This window comes from Epinephelus lanceolatus, chromosome 7, assembly GCF_041903045.1.
Source record: "Epinephelus lanceolatus isolate andai-2023 chromosome 7, ASM4190304v1, whole genome shotgun sequence".
Classification (NCBI taxonomy): Eukaryota; Metazoa; Chordata; class Actinopteri; order Perciformes; family Serranidae; genus Epinephelus; species Epinephelus lanceolatus.
The window spans coordinates 23,815,552-23,832,809 of NC_135740.1; the positions used below are offsets into that span (position 1 = coordinate 23,815,552).

General features: G+C 42.1%; 2 protein-coding genes across 9 annotated transcripts in view; both read left to right on the forward strand.

Moving 5' to 3' along the window:
- The window catches only part of LOC117260979 (protocadherin alpha-C2-like), a 198,071-nt gene that overhangs the window by 29,955 nt on the left and 150,858 nt on the right, over nucleotides 1–17,258 (forward strand). Inside the window, exon 1 of one of the 8 annotated variants that reach the window (XM_078169348.1) lies at nucleotides 6,575–9,106. The exons of 5 other annotated variants lie outside the window; for them this stretch is intronic. In XM_078169348.1, the coding sequence (XP_078025474.1) occupies nucleotides 6,749–9,106 (2,358 nt within the window). In that variant the 5' untranslated portion in view covers nucleotides 6,575–6,748. Of the gene's footprint in view, nucleotides 1–6,574; nucleotides 9,107–9,795; nucleotides 12,301–13,109; nucleotides 15,669–17,258 lie in introns of those variants that run through there. 2 more of the 8 variants (XM_033633149.2, XM_078169350.1) reach the window with 2 other exon arrangements.
- On the forward strand, nucleotides 15–6,660 carry LOC144463910 (uncharacterized). The gene is made up of 3 exons (XM_078169665.1): nucleotides 15–2,531; nucleotides 3,574–5,958; nucleotides 6,571–6,660. Exons 1-3 carry the CDS (start codon nucleotides 174–176, stop codon nucleotides 6,658–6,660), a joined length of 4,833 nt encoding a protein of 1,610 aa, XP_078025791.1. The 5' UTR covers nucleotides 15–173.

Sequence of the window (17,258 nt, forward strand, 5' to 3'; positions counted from 1 at the left end):
GTGATCATCACGGTTGTTTCTGAGCGTCCTGCTGCTTTTGTGGAGACTATTTATCGCCATGTCTGCTGCGCTAACAAGAGGATGAATATTTTCACATGTGGAAGTATTGTATTCGTTCATTGAAATGCGGGTTTTGCTGCTGTGAATGATCACTGACGATATCGGGTTTAACCATGGAACAAAGAAGCTACGACAGACGCAGGGCGAGAGGATATCTGGTCGGCTGCGTGGTTGCTGTGCTTATGTGGAGCGTGACTTCAGCGCAAATACGATATTCCATCTCCGAGGAAGTTAACGAAGGAACAGTGGTTGGAAATGTAGCGAAAGATCTGGGATTGGATAAAAGCACACTGACAGAGAGGAAGTATCGTATTGTATCTACTAACGCGGATCCTCTCTTCCATGTAAATCAGCACGATGGCATCCTGTATGTGAGCCGGAAGATTGACAGAGAAGAGGTGTGCGCGCAGAGCAGTACGTGTTTAATAAATCTGAAAACCGTGTTAGAAAATCCACTGGAGGTGCATTATATAGGGGTGGAAGTTTTAGATATAAATGACCATTCTCCGAGCTTCCCGGATAAAGAGAAAACGTTGGAGATTTCAGAATCTGTGCTGCCCGGAGTACGTATTCCGGTACAGCACGCGAGAGATCCAGACGGTGGTCCTTTTTCTGTTCAGCAGTATAAACTCAGCCCCAATGACCACTTCCGTTTAGAAGTTAAGGATAAGGGAGAGGATGGGAAAATACCTATATTAATTGTGCAGAAATCTTTGGACAGGGAGGTAGCGGCAACCCACTCATTAGTGCTGACCGCACTGGATGGAGGGAAACCTCCGAAATCTGGCGAGATAAATATTCTAGTAAATGTTTTGGATATTAATGATAATGCACCTGCTTTCTCTAAAGATGTTTATTCTGTGATGCTTGATGAAAATGCTCCAGTCGGCACAACAGTCGTGCAAGTGAATGCAACTGATTTAGATGAAGGACCAAACGGAGAAGTGGTTTATTCATTTAGCAGTATTGTGAATCATAGGTTATTAGAGCGTTTTGATATTGATCCACCAACAGGAGAGATAATTGTTAAAGGTGTAATAGACTATGAGCAAAAGGACAAATACGAAATTGAAATTCAAGCATCGGATAAAGGTTTGGCTCCTCTGACCACACAGAAAAGCATCATTATAAAGATAGTTGATGTTAATGATAATGCACCTGAGATTGAAGTTACCTCATTTTCAAGCTCCATCCCTGAAGACTCCAGACCTGGAACTACAGTTGCCCTGATCAGTGTAAATGACTTGGACTCTGGGCTCAATGGAAAAGTTATTTGCTCCATAGGTGAGGATGTTCCTTTTGCTTTAACACCATCTTTACAAGACAAGATGTATTCATTAGTGACCAAATCTCCTCTGGACAGAGAGAAACATCTTGTATATGACTTAACAATACACGCAAAAGACGCCGGTCAGCCATCATTATCATCTGAAAAGACAGTAAGCGTTGTTGTATCAGATGTGAATGACAACAGTCCAGAGTTTTCACAGAGTCCATATACTTTCTATGTGACTGAAGGTAATGAGCCAGGAGTCTCTGTGTTTTCTGTTAAAGCTTTTGATCGTGATGAGAACGAAAACGCAGTTATATCCTATCATATTCTCAGAGACTCAAGCACTGATAACAAATTGACTTCTTTTCTCAACATAAACTCTGAAAATGGAGATATTTTGGCACTAAAAAGTTTTGACTTTGAAACAGTGAAAACTTTCCAGTTCCAAGTTGTCGCCACAGATTCAGGAACTCCGTCACTAAGCAACAACGTGACAGTGAACGTGTTCATTCTGGATCAGAACGACAACGCTCCAGTCATCCTGTATCCAGTCAGCTCCAACGGTTCTGCTGAAGGTGTGGAGGAGATTCCCCGCAATGTCAACGCAGGACACTTGGTGACTAAAGTCAGAGCCTATGACGCTGATATAGGATATAACGGCTGGTTACTCTTTTCACTGCAGGAAGTCACTGACCACAGTCTCTTTGCTTTGGACCGCTATACAGGACAGATCAGAACACTTCGCTCATTCACAGAGACAGACGAGGCTGAGCATAAACTGCTCATACTGGTCAAAGACAATGGCAACGTTTCACTCTCAGCAACAGCTACTGTCATTGTCAAACTTGTGGAGCCCAGAGAGGCTTTTGCAGCTTCTGATGTTAAAAGTGCAACTAAAGTTGACGAGGAGGACAATGTCACATTTTACCTCATGATAACTTTGGGCTCAGTTTCTCTACTTTTTATCATCAGTATCATTGTGCTGATTGCAATGCAGTGCTCCAAATCCACAGACTATACTTCCAAATATCTCCAAGAGGCTAATTATGATGGGACACTGTGTCACAGCATCCAGTACAGATCTGGAGACAAACGCTACATGTTAGTTGGACCCAGGATGAGTATAGGATCTACTATAGTCCCTGGCAGCCATGCCAACACACTAGTGCTCCCTGACAGGAGGAGGGGATCTGGAGAGGTAAGGCATTCTTTTTGAAAACCCTGACTTGTTTCCACTGGCAGTGTTACTTATTTGTTGGTTCAGACAGTATTACAGTCCATCTCCTACTGCATGTGTACTTTTTGTTTGGCATCATTCTATAGTTTTGCAAGGCAGGGCGCTTGACTGGTGTCCTCTGGTTTTCAGCTGCAGTTTTGATCATACTGTATGGACTTAAAGCAGCTGTATCATCAGTAGTTAATACAGGGTGACGTATATGCTGATATGTCTGTCATTTTCTTGTCTCCTTCTTTTACACTATACTTCATAAAACACATACAGTATAAAAGATCACTTTAAAATATCAGTTTGCACTGTTTCAGACATGCTGCACTTTCACTTAGACCATAAGGTGATTGGAGACTTTTGGGCTTCTGTCATGTAGTATAACACAGTATCAGGGTCACTCGCGTGACTGGAGTCAGTTGTAACCAGCTTTATTCTCTGTCCATGGTGCTGATACGTTTTGGTCTTGTGTTCTGATAGCTGTGGGTACACTGTAAGAAATGCATTTACCTCATATGTTTTTGTTTGTAAATATCAAGCGATTGGAATTCGAAGTTATTATATGGGTACAAGAAATTTGGAAGGAATTTATGTCTCCATCTTCATCTATACTGTTTGCTTGTTAAATCAACATGAGGTGGGCTGCATTGTAATGAGGCATCCCCTCACCTAAGGTATAGCAAACAACAATCGGGCACTGGGTCAAAGTAAAGAACCATAGAACTTTGCATTGTGTTATAAAAACTAGCTGTAGAAGCTTTGATTTCCTTGCAGTGAGCAATGAGATCGCATGGTGTCAGTGTGTGAGTAAAATAACGTGAAGTTATCGTCACTGCATTTGGTTCCACCTCTTTATATCTCTCTCAGTTCGACCCTGGCAGAGTCGCTTTGCTGCTTGCTGCTGTCTTTATAAATACTGTCCCGTATTTTGGACATTTTTTTTAAAGAGAGTAAACATTTGCATACCCGGATGTGTTGGATTAATTTCTTACAACACGGTTATTAATTCCGTGAGGAATCGATATCAGTTTTGGTTTTGATCATGGAACAAAGAGGATGCGAGGCAAGAAGGGCGAGAGGACGGTGGGTCCGCTGCGTGGTGGCTGTGCTTTTGTGGAGCGTGGCCTCGGCGCAGTTAAGATACTCTGTCTCTGAGGAAGTTAACGGAGGAACTGTGGTCGGGAATATAGCAAAGGATTTGGGATTGGATAAAAGTACGCTGAAAGAAAGGAAATATCGGATTGTCTCGAGTGCGATGGATCCTCTTTTCCGTGTAGATCAGAATGACGGCATCCTGTACGTCAACCGGCAGATCGACAGGGAAGAGGTGTGTGAGAGAAGCAGTACCTGTTTGCTTAATCTGAAAACTGTGTTAGAAAATCCACTGGAGGTGCACTATGTTGGAGTGGAAGTCGTGGATATAAACGATCATTCTCCCAGTTTCCCAGAGAAAGAGAAGACGCTTGAGATTTCTGAGTCTGTGCTGCCCGGAGCACGTATACCACTACAAGCCGCACGAGATCCAGACGGTGGTCCTTTCTCTGTGCAGCAATATAAACTCAGCCCTAATGAACATTTCCGATTGGAAGTTAAGGATAAGGGAGAGGATGGTAAAATACCTCTTTTAATTGTGCAGAAATCTTTGGATAGAGAGGCAGCGGGAAGCCACTCATTAGTGCTGACCGCACTAGATGGAGGGAAGCCTCCGAAATCTGGTACCATGAATATTCTAGTGAATGTTTTAGATGTTAATGATAACGCACCTGTTTTTTCTAAAGATGTTTATTCTGTAATGCTTAATGAAAATGTTCCAGTAGGCACAGCAGTTGTACAAGTGAATGCAACTGATTTAGATGACGGACCAAACGGAGAAGTGCTTTACTCATTTAGCAACAGTGTGAATCGTAAATTTTTTGAGCTTTTTGACATCAGTCCGTTGACAGGTGAAATAACTGTGAAAGGCGTAATAGACTATGAGGGGAAGGACAGGTATGAAATTGAAATTGAGGCATCAGATAAAGGTCTGGCTCCTCTAGCCACACAAAAAAGTGTCATTATTAAGATAGCTGACGTCAATGATAATGCACCTGAGATAGAAGTTACCTCATTTTCAAGCTCCATCCCTGAAGACTCCAGACCTGGAACTACAGTTGCCCTGATCAGTGTAAATGACTTGGACTCTGGGCTCAATGGAAAAGTTATTTGCTCCATAGATGAGAATGTTCCTTTTGTTTTAACACCATCTTTACAAGACAAAATGTATTCATTAGTGACCAAATCCCCTCTGGACAGAGAGAAACAGTCACAGTATATCATCACAGTAGTTGCAAAAGATGCTGGTCAACAGTCGTTATCATCTGAAAAGACAATAAGCGTTGTTGTATCAGATGTGAATGACAACAGTCCAGAGTTTTCACAGAGTCCATATACTTTCTATGTCACCGAAGGTAATGAGCCAGGAGTCTCTGTGTTTTCTGTTATAGCTTTTGATCGTGATGAGAACAACAATGCGCTTATATCCTATCATATTCTCAGAGACCCAGGCACAGAAAATAAATTGCTGTCATTTCTCAACATAAACTCTGAAACTGGAGATATTTTGGCATTGAAAAGTTTTGACTTTGAGACACTGAAAACTTTCCAGTTCCAAGTTGTCGCCACAGATTCAGGAACTCCGTCACTAAGCAACAACGTGACAGTGAACGTGTTCATTCTGGATCAGAACGACAACACTCCAGTCATCCTGTATCCAGTCAGCTCCAACGGTTCTGCTGAAGGTGTGGAGGAGATTCCCCGCAATGTCAACGCAGGACACTTGGTGACTAAAGTCAGAGCCTATGACGCTGATATAGGATATAACGGCTGGTTACTCTTTTCACTGCAGGAAGTCACTGACCACAGTCTCTTTGCTTTGGACCGCTATACAGGACAGATCAGAACACTTCGCTCATTCACAGAGACAGACGAGGCTGAGCATAAACTGCTCATACTGGTCAAAGACAATGGCAACGTTTCACTCTCAGCAACAGCTACTGTCATTGTCAAACTTGTGGAGCCCAGAGAGGCTTTTGCAGCTTCTGATGTTAAAAGTGCAACTAAAGTTGACGAGAAGGACAATGTGACATTTTACCTCATGATAACTTTGGGCTCAGTTTCTCTACTTTTTATCATCAGTATCATTGTGCTGATTGCAATGCAGTGCTCCAAATCCACAGACTATACTTCCAAATATCTCCAAGAGGCTAATTATGATGGGACACTGTGTCACAGCATCCAGTACAGATCTGGAGACAAACGCTACATGTTAGTTGGACCCAGAATGAGTATAGGATCTACTATAGTCCCTGGCAGCCATGCCAACACACTAGTGCTCCCTGACAGGAGGAGGGGATCTGGAGAGGTAAGACATTAAACAAGCATTCATGTTGAAGGAATGGGCACTACCAAATATGTTTTTGGGAAAACTTTTCTAATCAAAAAAACCTTTAATGTCCAACTTTTGTTTTTGTTTTTCTCCCACCACTATGCAGTAAAGCATTAAGGCAGACAGTTATTTAAGTTGTGGTGCGTCTGCTGATCACTTAATTTAGTTTTTGGCTGCACATATACTGTATTACATACTTTCCTGGGGTATTGTATGCTTTTGAAAAATGCAGCATTAGATTGTTGTGCTTCATCTCAGTTTTTTATATGGGAAACATATTTGCGTGTTTGGTAGATTATTGCCTTTATTTTGAAAGTGTCTGTTTTAAATCTATAAGAAGGTTTTGTTTTTGAAGTGAGCAGCTCCATCGTCTATTTCCATTCATCACACTGGTGTTTGGCACTGTTTCGACAGAAAAAAAAGTAATAATTTTACACACATTATCCAACAATTAGCCAAAATTTTGCTGGCTTTTGATTTTCTGCAGTAAGATTTCATATCGCATGGTGTCAGTGTAATAGAAAAAGTCAGCATTGCCTGTGCTTGTCGTCAGCGCATTGTGATTCCACCTCTTGATCGCTGTCTCAGTTCGAGATTAACACGGTCGTTTCTGAGCGTCCTGCTGCTTTTGGGGAGACTCGATTTATCGCCATGTCTGCTGCGCTAACAAGAGGATGAATATTTTCACATGTGGAAGTATTGTATTCGTTCATTGCAAAGCGGTTTTTGTTGTTGTGAATGACCACTGAGGATATCGGGTTTAACCATGGAACAAAGAAGATACGGGAGACGAAGGGCGAGAGGATATCTGGTCGGCTGCGTGGTTGCTGTGCTTATGTGGAGCGTGACTTCAGCGCAAATACGATATTCCATCTCCGAGGAAGTTAACGAAGGAACAGTGGTTGGAAATGTAGCGAAAGATCTGGGATTGGATAAAAGCACACTGACAGAGAGGAAGTATCGGGTTGTTTCTAGTAATGCGGATCCTCTCTTCCATGTGAATCAAAACGATGGCATCCTGTATGTGAGCCGGAAGATTGACAGAGAAGAGGTGTGCGCGCAGAGCAGTACGTGTTTAATAAATCTGAAAACCGTGTTAGAAAATCCACTGGAGGTGCATTATGTTGAAGTGGAGGTGGTGGATATAAATGATCATTCTCCCACTTTCCCGGAGAAAGATAAAACGTTGGAAATTTCAGAGTCAGTGTTGCCCGGAGCACGATTTCAGCTAAAACCCTCACGGGATGGAGACAGTGGTCATTTCTCCGTGCAGCAATATAAACTCAGCCAAAACGATCACTTCCGTTTGGAAGTTAAAGATAGAGGAGAAGGCGTTAAAATACCAATGTTGGTTGTTCAAAAGTCTTTAGACAGGGAAACTAGGGGAAGTCACTCATTAGTGCTGACCGCACTGGATGGAGGGAAACCTCCGAAATCTGGAACTATGAATATAGTAGTAAACGTTTTAGATATTAATGATAACACACCTGTTTTCCCTAAGGAACTGTATTCTGTGATGCTCGATGAAAACTCTCCAGTAGATACAACAGTCATACAAGTTAATGCAACTGATTTAGATGAAGGACCAAACGGAGAAGTGGTTTATTCATTTAGTAACAGTATGAATCAAAATATTTTAAACCTTTTTGATATTGATGCAATAACAGGTGAGGTAACTGTAAAAGGTTTAATAAATTATGAGGAGAAAGACAGATATGAAATCGAAATTGAAGCATCAGATAAAGGTCTGGCTCCTCTTACAACAGACATAAGCGTCATTATTAAGATAGTTGACGTTAATGATAATGCACCTCAAATTGAAGTTACTTCATTTTCAAGCTCCATCCCTGAAGACTCCAGACCTGGAACTACAGTTGCCCTGATCAGTGTAAATGACTTGGACTCTGGGCTCAATGGAAAAGTTATTTGCTCCATAGGTGAGGATGTTCCTTTTACTTTATCCCCATCCTTAAAAGACAGAATGTATTCAATAGTGACGAAATCCCCTCTGGACAGAGAGAAACAGTCACAATATAAGCTGACAATAACTGCAAAAGATGCTGGTCAACCACCATTGTCATCTGAAAAGACAATAGGTGTTTTGGTGTCAGATGTGAATGACAACAGTCCAGAGTTTTCATTGAGTCCATATACTTTCTATGTGACTGAAGGTAATGAGCCAGGAGTCTCTGTGTTTTCTGTTAAAGCTTTTGATCGTGATGAGAATGAAAACGCAGTTATATCCTATCATATTCTCAGAGACTCAAGCACTGATAACAAACTGACTTCTTTTCTTAACATAAACTCTGAAAATGGAGATATTTTGGCGCTAAAAAGTTTTGACTTTGAAACAGTGAAAACTTTCCAGTTCCAAGTTGTTGCCACAGATTCAGGAACTCCGTCACTAAGCAACAACGTGACAGTGAATGTGTTCATTCTGGATCAGAACGACAACGCTCCAGTCATCCTGTATCCAGTCAGCTCCAACGGTTCTGCTGAAGGTGTGGAGGAGATTCCCCGCAATGTCAACGCAGGACACTTGGTGACTAAAGTCAGAGCCTATGACGCTGATATAGGATATAACGGCTGGTTACTCTTTTCACTGCAGGAAGTCACTGACCACAGTCTCTTTGCTTTGGACCGCTATACAGGACAGATCAGAACACTACGCTCATTCACAGAGACAGACGAGGCTGAGCATAAACTGCTCATACTGGTCAAAGACAATGGCAACGTTTCACTCTCAGCAACAGCTACTGTCATTGTCAAACTTGTGGAGCCCAGAGAGGCTTTTGCAGCTTCTGATGTTAAAAGTGCAACTAAAGTTGACGAGGAGGACAATGTGACATTTTACCTCATGATAACTTTGGGCTCAGTTTCTCTACTTTTTATCATCAGTATCATCGTGCTGATTGCAATGCAGTGCTCCAAATCCACAGACTATACTTCCAAATATCTCCAAGAGGCTAATTATGATGGGACACTGTGTCACAGCATCCAGTACAGATCTGGAGACAAACGCTACATGTTAGTTGGACCCAGGATGAGTATAGGATCTACTATAGTCCCTGGCAGCCATGCCAACACACTAGTGCTCCCTGACAGGAGGAGGGGATCTGGAGAGGTAAGGCATTCTTTGTGAAATCCCTAACTTCTTTCCACTGGCAGTGTTTTTCATTTGTTTGTTCAGAAATTATTCCAGTACATCACCTACTGCATATACCGAATGTGTACTTTTTGGGGCATTGCTATATAAATTTGTGAGGTATGACGCTTGACTGGTGTCCTCTGGTTTTAGCATAGCTGTAACAACAGAAGTTAATACAGACTGATGCATATGCTGACCATCTGTCTGTCAGTTTGTTGTCTCCTTCTTTTTCACTACACTCTATAAAACGCACGTGTAAGTTTAGATAACACCGTGTTGCATTTGCCATTGTTTGCACATAGCACAGTGTTCTTGTTGCTGGAGATAGTTCGCAGTTTAAATAACGTCCAATTAATCTGAGTTTCTGAGTGCAGAGTTGTCGCTGTCTGTGGTGCTGAAAGTTGTTTTTAGAAACAAACTGGCTGTAACTCAAGTCCATTGCTTAATGAAAATGACTGTTAATGCATATATTTTTCGTCATATATAACCCGACCATTTGTCTCTTTTGTCTTGTGTTGTCGTTGCTGTATGAACTTATGATTTTATACGTTTGGTCGAAACGAGCTGCAATAACGTTCTGGATCGCATGGTGTCAGCATAATGGCAAATATTGTGTCTAGAACTCTTCGTCATCAGTATTAGGTCCTATCCTGTATTTGGCATTACGTGTAAGGGGCTTGGACAGGAAACTGGCATTGTGCAACCACCAGGACTGTATTGGCGATGGAGCGCAGTTTACAAAGGAATAATGCTGATTATTATTTTGCGACCAAACAATTTTAGATCCTGAAATCATCTTTCTTTTGTTCATGATGGAACAAAGCGGGCGGCAGGTGTGGATGGAGCGATGGAGATGCGTCGTGTACATGGTGGTTTTGGTGTCGTTTTGGAGCGAAGCCTCTGCTCAGATCAGATATTCCATCTCCGAAGAGGTAAAAGAAGGAAGCGTTGTTGGAAACATTGCGAAAGACTTAGGAATTGACAAGGCTACACTGAAAAACAGGGAGTATCGCGTTGTTGGCGGTTCAACGGAACCCCTTTTTCGTTTAAATAAAGACGACGGCATCCTGTACGTCAGCAGGAAAGTGGACAGGGAAGAGATCTGTGAACGAAGCAGCGCGTGTATAATCAATCTTAAAACAGTGCTAGAAAACCCTCTGGAAATCCATTATGTGGCTATAGAGGTGCTGGATGTAAACGACCACTCCCCCGTCTTTCCAGAGAAGGAGAAGCGACTGGAGATATTTGAATCGACATTACCGGGAGCGCGATTTCAGCTCCAACCTGCACGCGACCCCGATGGCGGTCAATTTACTGTTCAGCATTATAAACTGAGCCACAATGATCACTTTCGTTTGGAAGTTAAGGAGAGGGGCGAGGACCGTAAGATGCCCTTTCTGGTGTTACAGAAGCAGTTAGACAGAGAGGCTGTGAGAGAGCACAAGCTTCTGCTTACAGCTGTTGACGGTGGGAAGCCAGCGTTGTCTGGATCAATAGAAATACTCATTGAGGTGCTTGATGTTAATGACAATTCTCCAGGGTTTACAAAAGATGTTTATTCTGCCGTTTTAAATGAAAACGCAGCCCCTGGCACATTAGTTATTCAGGTTAATGCGACTGATTTGGACGAGGGCGCAAACGGCGAAATCGTTTACTCATTTGGTAAAGAGGTGGATATACATTTACAAGAACTATTTAACATAGACCCAAGAACGGGTGAAATTAAAGTGACAGGTTTAATTGATTTTGAAGAAAATGAAAGCTATGAACTTGATATTCAGGCTTCAGATAAAGGCACGATCCCCTTTTCAACAGACAGAACTGTGATAATAAAGGTAATCGACCTTAATGATAATCCTCCAGAGATTGAAATTACATCATTTTCAAAATCAGTTCCCGAAGATTCAAGAATTGGAACAACTGTAGCTTTGATCAGCGTTAATGATTTGGATTCAGGTGCCAATGGGAAGGTTTCCTGCTTTATACGTGAGGACGTTCCTTTCGCTATATCTCCGTCCATGCAAGATAATATGTACGCAATAGTGACCAGATCACATCTGGACAGAGAAGAAACATCTTTTTATGAGCTTACAATTGTTGCAAAGGACACTGGTGAGCCATCACTCTCATCTGAGAAGACAGTGAGTGTGGTTGTTTCAGATGTGAATGATAACAGACCACAGTTTTCACTGAGTCCTTATACCTTCTATATTAGTGAAAACAATGACCTGGTAGCACCTGTATTTTCAGTCAGAGCATCTGACCTTGATGACAGTGATAATGCGCATATTTCATATCACATCCCAAGAGACAGCAGTGGGGATAATTCTGGTCTGTTTTTAAATATCAACTCTGAAACTGGAAATGTTTTGGCGCTAAAAAGTTTCGACTTTGAAACAGTGAAAACTTTCCAGTTCCAAGTTGTCGCCACAGATTCAGGAACTCCGTCACTAAGCAACAACGTGACAGTGAACGTGTTCATTCTGGATCAGAACGACAACGCTCCAGTCATCCTGTATCCAGTCAGCTCCAACGGTTCTGCTGAAGGTGTGGAGGAGATTCCCCGCAATGTCAACGCAGGACACTTGGTGACTAAAGTCAGAGCCTATGACGCTGATATAGGATATAACGGCTGGTTACTCTTTTCACTGCAGGAAGTCACTGACCACAGTCTCTTTGCTTTGGACCGCTATACAGGACAGATCAGAACACTTCGCTCATTCACAGAGACAGACGAGGCTGAGCATAAACTGCTCATACTGGTCAAAGACAATGGCAACGTTTCACTCTCAGCAACAGCTACTGTCATTGTCAAACTTGTGGAGCCCAGAGAGGCTTTTGCAGCTTCTGATGTTAAAAGTGCAACTAAAGTTGACGAGGAGGACAATGTGACATTTTACCTCATGATAACTTTGGGCTCAGTTTCTCTACTTTTTATCATCAGTATCATCGTGCTGATTGCAATGCAGTGCTCCAAATCCACAGACTATACTTCCAAATATCTCCAAGAGGCTAATTATGATGGGACACTGTGTCACAGCATCCAGTACAGATCTGGAGACAAACGCTACATGTTAGTTGGACCCAGGATGAGTATAGGATCTACTATAGTCCCTGGCAGCCATGCCAACACACTGGTGATGCCTGACAGGAGACGTACTTCTGAAGAGGTAAGAAAGGTCACTTTATTTCAAGGCAGTTCTTGTATGAATGCTACTGATACACGAGACACAGATCCTATAAATGAAAGTGTCCCAAAAGTACTGAATCACACCACCTAATCGCTGGCTAGAAATGAACCACAAACATTAAAGTCATCACTGAGGGAAATGAAGATGTTGTGCCTTGTTATGAGACTGCTGAGTTGAGTTGCTGGTTTACAGGGGGTTCTGTTGACAGCACTGAGTGTTAACTGTTGACACTTTGGACTGCAGTTTGTATGCTGTGATTTTACCTTAATGCTGTGTTGTCCCCGTGTGCTTGAAAATGAAATGAATCCCCCCAAAACGATTCAACCTTATATTGACTTTGTGTTGGTGATGCAAAATGGAATGTTGCGGATTGTTGTGAAATGTTGGCCAAAATAGGTATTAAGATTAAGAGATGTTTCTGTAAATAGAAATGCATACTTTCTTGTGACACTGAAAACACAGTTGCACAGACGGGCATCTGGAGAAGTAAGAAAACTGCTAAAGTCGATTAATGTATTTATGCAATTAATAATCATTTACTATTATCCATTATGTTATTCATAGTAGCCCTACAGGTTGTAATTATCCAATCAATATCTCGCCTCATGCTCGTATTGTCTTGTTATTCTTTCGTTCTCTTTGTTGCGTTTATACCTGCATCTTCAGCAAGCAGTGGAAAAGTTTAACCAGTGTGAACGTCACATGATTTTTTTATTTCTTTTTTTTATATTGCGTCTGCATTGTAGCGTCAGCTCGCATGGTGTCACTGCTTGTGAAAGAGAAAGACTCGGGCTGAACATCCTGTACGTCAGTAGTTGGGTGCTATTTCGCGACAGGGTGCGCTTGTGCTGTGGGGCGATGGCTTCAAATATCTGAGTCGCTCACCAACAGTTTTCGGATATCGAGCATTATTATTTTTGTTCAAAATGTGTGTTCCTGTGTAGACTCACATTTTAATTTCTAGCCTTCTTTTGGTTTTGTTTCTGGAATCAAACATGGCACGACGAGGATGCGGAGCGTGGTTGGAGCGCCTGGTCTTTCTCATTGTTTGTCTGAATCTTACTTTTCATTTTGCTCGGGCACAGCTACGATATACTATCCCCGAGGAGCTGACGGTGGGTGCTGCTGTTGGAAATATCGCTAAAGATTTGGGGCTGGATATCAGTGCTTTGAATGCTAGAGGATTTCGCATCGTGTCCGGATCGACTGAACCCATGTTTCAGCTGAACAATAACGGCATCTTGCACGTGAACCGAAAAATAGACAGAGAGAAGGTGTGCGAGCGGATCAGTACCTGCGTTATCAACATAAAGACCGTGCTGGAGAATCCGTTAGAGGTGCATTACGTTGCCATTGAGGTTTTGGATGTAAACGATCACTCTCCCACCTTTTCCGAAAACGAGACGCAGCTAGAGATATCGGAATCTGCTTTACCTGGGGCACGGTTTCAGCTGCAGGGCGCCCATGATCCAGACAGTGACATGAATTCTATTCAAACGTATAAACTTAGTCAAAATGACCATTTCCGCCTGGAGGTTAAAGATAGAAGAGAAGATGGGAAGATTCCTGTTTTGTATCTGCATAAAGCGCTGGACAAAGAAACTACAAGAAGACACAGATTACTACTGACAGCTGTTGATGGAGGAAAACCTGCTAAATCAGGAACCATGACAATTATAGTTAATGTCTTAGATGTAAATGACAATATGCCGGTTTTTACCAAAGAGTCATACACTGCAGTGCTGAATGAAAATTCACCAATTGGCACAACTATCATGCAAGTGAATGCCACAGATTTAGATGATGGCTTAAATGGGGAGGTGGTTTATTCCTTTGGGAATAATGTAAATAATAAATTGCGTAAACTTTTTGAGGTTGAAGGTAACACTGGTGAAATTATTGTTAAAGGATTGATAGATTTTGAAGTAAAAGACAGCTACGAAATTGACATTAAAGCTTCTGATAAGGGGACAGTCCCTCTAGCAACAGAAAAAAGTGTTATAATAACTATTGTGGATCTGAATGACAACGCACCTGAGATTGAGGTGACATCCTTCTCAAGGGCAATTCCCGAGGACTCCAAACCTGGAACGACAGTAGCATTGATAAGTGTGAATGATAATGATTCAGGCTTAAATGGAAAGGTAATCTGTTTCATAAGCGAGGATGTACCTTTTACATTAACACCATCTTTACAAGACAATATGTATTCTATAGTCACCAAGTCTCTGCTGGATAGAGAGCATCAGTCCAAATATGATGTAACAATAGTTGCTAAAGATGCTGGTGAAAAACCTTTGTCGTCTCACAGGACGATAAGTGTAACTGTATCAGATGTGAATGATAACAGCCCAGAGTTTTCAACAAATCCATACACTTTTTATGTTGTTGAGAACAATGTTGCAGGAGCCTCCTTATTTTCAGTGAGTGCTTCTGATTGTGATGAGGGAGACAATGCTCTCATATCATATAGTATTGCGAGAAATGGGGATGAACCCAAAAAAATTACATCATTTCTCAACATAAACTCTGAAAATGGAGATATTTTGGCGTTGAAAAGTTTTGATTTTGAGACACTGAAAACTTTCCAGTTCCAAGTTGTTGCCACAGATTCAGGAACTCCGTCACTAAGCAACAATGTCACAGTGAACGTGTTCATTCTGGATCAGAACGACAACGCTCCAGTCATCCTGTATCCAGTCAGCTCCAACGGTTCTGCTGAAGGTGTGGAGGAGATTCCCCGCAATGTCAACGCAGGACACTTGGTGACTAAAGTCAGAGCCTATGACGCTGATATAGGATATAACGGCTGGTTACTCTTTTCACTGCAGGAAGTCACTGACCACAGTCTCTTTGCTTTGGACCGCTATACAGGACAGATCAGAACACTTCGCTCATTCACAGAGACAGACGAGGCTGAGCATAAACTGCTCATACTGGTCAAAGACAATGGCAACGTTTCACTCTCAGCAACAGCTACCGTCATTGTCAAACTTGTGGAGCCCAGAGAGGCTTTTGCAGCTTCTGATGTTAAAAGTGCAACTAAAGTTGACGAGGAGGACAATGTGACATTTTACCTCATGATAACTTTGGGCTCAGTTTCTCTACTTTTTATCATCAGTATCATCGTGCTGATTGCAATGCAGTGCTCCAAATCCACAGACTATACTTCCAAATATCTCCAAGAGGCTAATTATGATGGGACACTGTGTCACAGCATCCAGTACAGATCTGGAGACAAACGCTACATGTTAGTTGGACCCAGAATGAGTATAGGATCTACTATAGTCCCTGGCAGCCATGCCAACACACTAGTGCTCCCTGACAGGAGACGTACTTCTGACGAGGTAAGAAAGGTCACTTTATTTCAAGGCAGTTCTGGTATGAATGCTACTGATACACGAGACACAGATCCTATAAATTTAAGTGTCCCAAAAGTACTGAATCACACCACCTAATAGCTGGCTAGAAATGAACCACAGACATAAAAGTCATCACTGAGGGAAATGAGGATGTTGTGCGTTGTTATGAGACTGCTGAGTTAAGTTGTTGGTTTATAGGGGGTTGTGTGGTTGTATCTCACAAAGCACAGAGTGTTAACTGATGACACTTTGGACTGCAGTTAGTATGCTGTGATTGTACCTTAATGCTGCGTTGTCCCCATGTGCTTGATTTGTTCCTTTAATTACTGTTGAAGCTTTTCCTAACATCTACATAATTTGAGCTTGCACCTGATCCTCCACATCAGATGTAATGTTACCTCAGTACCTAGACATCCATTGAATACAGTCATTTGAAAAGACATGTTACTATTAATCAGAAGAGTGCATCTTAGTACGTGTGTTTTACATACTTGTGTGTATATCTATGTTCTTTTGCTCTATGTGCCTATCTGTTAGGGTTGTTGCATGCGTGTAAAGGGAGTGACTGACTGGCTAACAGAGTTATGTGGGGTCTGTGCTCAATGATGTAGCTGAGGTGATTCAATGGTCCATGAATGGCTGTAGCCATGACAGAGAGAAGGGGGAGAGTGGGAGCCTGCGGCTGGTGTGCAGTGAATCACAATGTACAGCCAGTCAGGTGGGGCTGGGACATTTCACTTCAGCAGGGATCTTCATTCACTGGAGGACTGCAAAGCCACAAGACATATATTTTTACTATTTTTCATTTGATCTGACTTAAAAAAAAAAAAAATACTCGACAGTGATATAAAAGAGTGTACACGGTTTACATTTATACACACACTGCACACCCTGGCTTCTGCGCAGATGATCCCTTTTGACTGACTGAAAAATAGGTCATATTTTATCACATGTGTGTAGGTCTGAATGCTAGGCTCATGAGCTGTTTCTCTGTTGAACACTGTGTGTTGCCCATAGCAACACACGAGGAGATCCACCTCTCAGAGTCTACTGGTTTCCACAGACTAGCATGTGCTCAGCGGTCTTAGCAACAGCAAGGGAAGAGGATGAAGCAGGGAAGGAGGGGGGGATAGAGAGAGCAGTAGAGGAGGGGGGAGGGGAAGTGGCTTTTGTACAGCTCATCTATGGACATCTCACAATATTTAATGAAAATGGGTTTATTTAGATAGAAACACATGGATTATATCAGGGAAATCACCATTGTAAATCAGGCAGCAGATGGTGCAGATATCGAAGCAATAGTGAAGGCAGAATTGTTGAGCTTCTAATTAGATATTTTATTGTATGGAGATAATCTTTCCTCCCAAACAACTGGGTCAACCTTAGATTTCCTACCTAGAAAATGGCTGTCAGAAAAATGTGTATTTTTAATGGTCATTAAATGTGTCTTTGTTTAAAGCTGATGGGATATTTTGGCTCACTAAGCAGCATGTGAAATAAAGCAGTAAGCCAGAGTGGAGCAGGGATCAGTTCAGAGAGTCAGGCAGCAGCTCGGCTTCACGAAGAAGAGGCTGA

Excerpts from the sequence above, each read along its gene's own strand:
- LOC144463910 (XM_078169665.1), top strand. The coding sequence starts at position 174 with ATGGAACAAAGAAGCTACGACAGACGCAGGGCGAGAGGATATCTGGTC. Across the intron at positions 2,532-3,573 it reads GGAGGAGGGGATCTGGAGAG|GAATCGATATCAGTTTTGGT; the intron begins GTAAGGCATTCT and ends TAATTCCGTGAG. Across the intron at positions 5,959-6,570 it reads GGAGGAGGGGATCTGGAGAG|TTCGAGATTAACACGGTCGT; the intron begins GTAAGACATTAA and ends TCGCTGTCTCAG.